Source organism: Lactuca sativa, chromosome 9 (genome assembly GCF_002870075.4).
Source record: "Lactuca sativa cultivar Salinas chromosome 9, Lsat_Salinas_v11, whole genome shotgun sequence".
Classification (NCBI taxonomy): Eukaryota; Viridiplantae; Streptophyta; class Magnoliopsida; order Asterales; family Asteraceae; genus Lactuca; species Lactuca sativa.
The window spans coordinates 171343714-171347946 of NC_056631.2; the positions used below are offsets into that span (position 1 = coordinate 171343714).

The following is a 4233-nucleotide window of genomic DNA, read 5'->3' on the forward strand; positions in this document are numbered from 1 at the left end:
TGAATCCCGTTTTAAAAAATTCATAACTCTCGCATACAAGCTCCGTTTTCGATGTCTTTATATCCACGCATAGGTATGATCGTAATCTGCAACTTTCGTTTAGACTCCGTTGGCTAATTTTGAATTTATTTTTAAACTTATATTTTTAACGTTCCGGGACAAGAAAAATCTGTTAAAAATCCATAACTTCTCTATCCGACGTCCGTTTTCATCTGTCTTTTTACCGTTACGCTACTATTAACGAGATCTTCGATTCTCATTTATGTTGTGTTGGCTAAAAATGGCTCGATCTAATATTCGAGTTTCGGGCCGTGTACCGCTAATCCGAAACTTAGAATAATCATAGTTTCCTCATACGAAGTCAGATTTGGACGTTCTTTTTATGGACGCTCTCGGTTTAACGAACACTACGACTTTCATTTAGATCATTAAGTTTAAAAATCACTCTATTGTAACTTCACTATTTATGTCGCGCATATGCCGGTTTTGTCGCGAAACTTCGACAGACCATAACTCATTCGTTATAACTCGAATTTCAGCGTTCTTTATATCTTCGGAATCCTTGTTCCGACCACTACAACTTTATGTAAAGATATAGGGTTTATCTCACACTTTAATTTTGACGCTTATTTTTATTATTTCTTTATAAACAAATATGTGAGCATATAATTCACATAATACTCAAACATTTCATCTTTGTTACTTCAAATTATGTTACAATAGTTGACCTAGACTATTACATCATCTACCAATGCTTATGCCCGAAACATGGGCGTTACACATATAAATCAATCAAATTAACAATCTAATCAGATTGAACGTGAATGAAACCCACAACCAAGAACTTAATTTAACCTTATGTTTTACAACCCTAATTTCACATGAAAACACAAACCAAATAAATAGGCACAACGTCTAGAAATCTAGATCTACTTAAGAAATAATTCGTTGCAGATCCCAATACAATGTCGATTTCAGACACGGATCGGATAAGGAGATAAACGAGACCAAATGGAAGATGGTTGTGGTCGGTGGAAAGGAAGCTGCAAAAATCAATCTATTAGATAGAGGTGGTGGTCGTCATCAACAAGGAAGATGGTAACGAAGGTGGTCATTGGTGTAAGGAAAAGCAATTGTGGTTTCCATCGTCATATGGATGTTTGGCGTAAGTTGTTGGTGATTACAGAAGTGAAATCAAGAATTTGGACTTTGATGTGTGCGTGTTTAAGAAGGGATTTTCTTTTACTTTTTTTAATAATTAAAATGGAAAAACAATTATGAATAATTGAAAAGGGATAAAATAGATATTTCAAGTTTTTTTCAAGTATCAAATTTACAAAGATATTTAAAATAGATATTTATCCATGTTTATAAAGATTTGGACTAACTCATAAAAATACAAACACAAGGACTATTTTTGCCGTTTGTCTAGTACGGATGTTCTAGGTGGGATTGTTGAGTTACGGGAAGGAGTTAACTCGGACGCTAGGTACGATACTCGATCACCTCTCTCTTCTCCCACTTTTGCGCCTCACCAGCTCGAAGTCCTGTTCCGCCTCACTGCTGTTGCCGCCTTACTCCGCTCACCGCTGCTGTCACTCCACAGCCCCCCTGCTCCGACGCCGCCTGCTGCCGCCTCTGATTTGAAGGTATTTTGTTTCCTTTCCAAAGCCATTATTATTTAGTATTTTCAAATTGTTAACAATTGGGTTTCTATTCTTTACGTGTTTATGGTTAATTGTTAGGGTTTGTTAATGCGAATGCTAATTTGAGTTAGGGTTTCTTGAAGATTGATCAATTTATTGCTAATTGTTACTTAATTTGTTGAAAATTGAAATTTAATTGTTAGGGAGAATCTTGGGATTGATAAATTAATTCACAATAATTTGTGTTTTCCTCCTTGAAATCAAAATCAGAATAACTCCCTGGAGATGAAATAATTGGCAACAAATCAAACAAAAACAAAATCTACCCGTTTACGCAATCACATAAAAAATCAACCTTTTTGAAAAGAAAAAAAAATCGCATTGAAATTGAAAGAGAAGAAAGGAGAATCATTGTTAAATCTGTTGGGATCTATATTGATTTAGCATTAAGGAGTACGCCTTTTGAAGCAGAAATAAAATTTGTAAGTGTCTTCTTGAAATGAAGGGATTATCCATCTTTACTATATGGATAGAATCATGTTAGTAAAAGAGGCATCTTTGTGTGACTGAATGCTTATTATAGTGTTTCAAGAAATGTTCATTAAAGCAGTCATGGTGCTATAATTTAAATGGAGTCTTACATGTTAAGTTCTCATACTTCTTTCCCCATTGGACACATGTAGTGTTAAGTTCTCAAATTATCTAAATTTTTATTGAAGTTAATAAAAATTGTGATTTTATTATTGTATGTTTTTTTCAAAAAGATTATTATTATTGATTAAAGATAAAGTATTATATGTAGTCATGTAGATATAAGAAATATGCCAAAATATATAAGCATGCCCTTTTTGGTCATTTTACGTATTTAACAAGTTTTTGCCAAACACTCCAAAAAATGCTTATTAGCTGATAGCATTTTGTCAGCGCATTTCAGTTTTTTTGTAGATTGATCAAGAAATCAGAAAAATGAAGGAAGAAGAAGTGAACAGATGTCAAATCCAAGAATGGTATCAAAAATTCAAATCCACAACCATCAAAACAATAATCCATGAGCTCCCGGAATCCTTCATTCAATATCTCCTCGATGATTCCGGTCCTTTCCTCCTTCCACTTTCCATTTCCAATTCCGATGCATTACCCAACAGAATCCACAATTCCGAAGACCAACAAGACTACATTATATCCCAAGAACAAGAATCCGATGACGAATCAGAACAACCACCACCACCGCCTTCATTCCCGGAATTGGAATCACAAATCAACGAATCAATCAAAACACTCGGCGGTGCCATCTTCCCTAAACTCAACTGGACCTCCCCTAAAGACTCTGCTTGGATCAGCTCAACCGGGACCCTCAAATGCACCTCGTTTACCGAAATCGCCCCTTTGCTTAAATCATCCGATTCATTGGTCCACGATCTTTGCCACGCTTATGATTTGTGTAATGACTGTAATACCCCTAGACCTGATCGTTTCTTCCTCGCCCTTCGGAAATGGTACCCGTCTCTCCACCCGGAAATGGAATTCCGTTGCTTCGTCCGGAATCGCATCCTGGTCGGAATCTCGCAACGAGAAGTCACGGGATTTTACCCGATTCTGATCGAAAAGAAACATGAGTTGGAAACGGGAATCAAGAAATTTTATATTGAGAATGTGAGTATGAGATTTGAGTCGGAAAGTTACACGTTTGATGTGTATGTGAGAACGGATGGGGAGGTTAAGCTTTTGGATTTTAACCCGTGGTGTGCGTTTACATTGCCGTTGTTGTTTACATGGCCGGAATTGGAATCGGAATCGGAACCGGAATCGGTGAGAGGCGGAATGGAATTTAGAATTGTGGAGAGTGAGTGTGGAGTGAGGCCGGGTTTGAAGACGGCGGTTCCATATGATTATTTGGATACAAGTGAAGGAAGTGGTTGGGATCAGTTTCTTAGAAATGCTGATCACGAATTCAGGCGACAAACGAAGTTTGTATGAAATAGACTTTTTATTTATAATTAAACATTATACTTTGAAAAAAAAAAAAAAAGCTACCAATAGACTTTTTATTATTTTCTTGTATAAGAGGACTCGAGGACCTTCAAACTTATATGACAACTTGGATGAATATGTTTTTGAAGTGAAATCATGAAAATGTGTTTATTTAGAGTATTCACTAAAATGCCCACACAAAAGCCTAATATTCTATTACAAACAGTCGACCACAATTCCAACTTTTTAACAAGCCCAAATATAAAACCCAAATATTCTAATGTTCTATAATTTCGACTGATAGCAAAATAAACAAGCAACGGTGAATTCTTTAGGTTTCAATTTAGGAATTTTCTTATCAACACATCTGTAATTAACACCAAAATAATACATTGAAATTTAGTAAAATAAAGAAGGTAAGAAGTTGGGTAATTTGTTGCTTAGTTATTCTTTGAAAATCAGCTACATAAAGTGAATAACAATATGCAAGAACAGCCAACACCAATGATGTTTGATAGCTTTCGATCGATGCTTGATGTGTTAATGACACGTCGAGAGGAGAAGATGTTGGAGAAATTCCACCACAAGCTTGAAAAGCATAAGGATGAAGTGGGAA

The 4233-nt window shown here is 35.7% G+C and overlaps 1 protein-coding gene across 2 annotated transcripts; it reads left to right on the top strand.

The window, feature by feature from the left end:
• The first annotated feature begins 1400 nt into the window (after positions 1-1400).
• Positions 1401-3765, top strand: LOC111895472 (uncharacterized). 2 transcript variants are annotated; one of them, XM_023891548.3, is made up of 2 exons: positions 1401-1649; positions 2592-3765. In XM_023891548.3, the coding sequence occupies exon 2, from the start codon at positions 2613-2615 to the stop codon at positions 3621-3623; it is 1011 nt and encodes a 336-aa protein (XP_023747316.1). In that variant the 5' UTR covers positions 1401-1649; positions 2592-2612; the 3' UTR covers positions 3624-3765. The 2 variants fall into 2 exon arrangements, with proteins under 2 accessions (XP_023747316.1, XP_023747315.1); XM_023891547.3 differs by having other exon boundaries at positions 1505-1649; positions 2571-3765.
• The last annotated feature ends 468 nt before the right edge of the window (positions 3766-4233 follow it).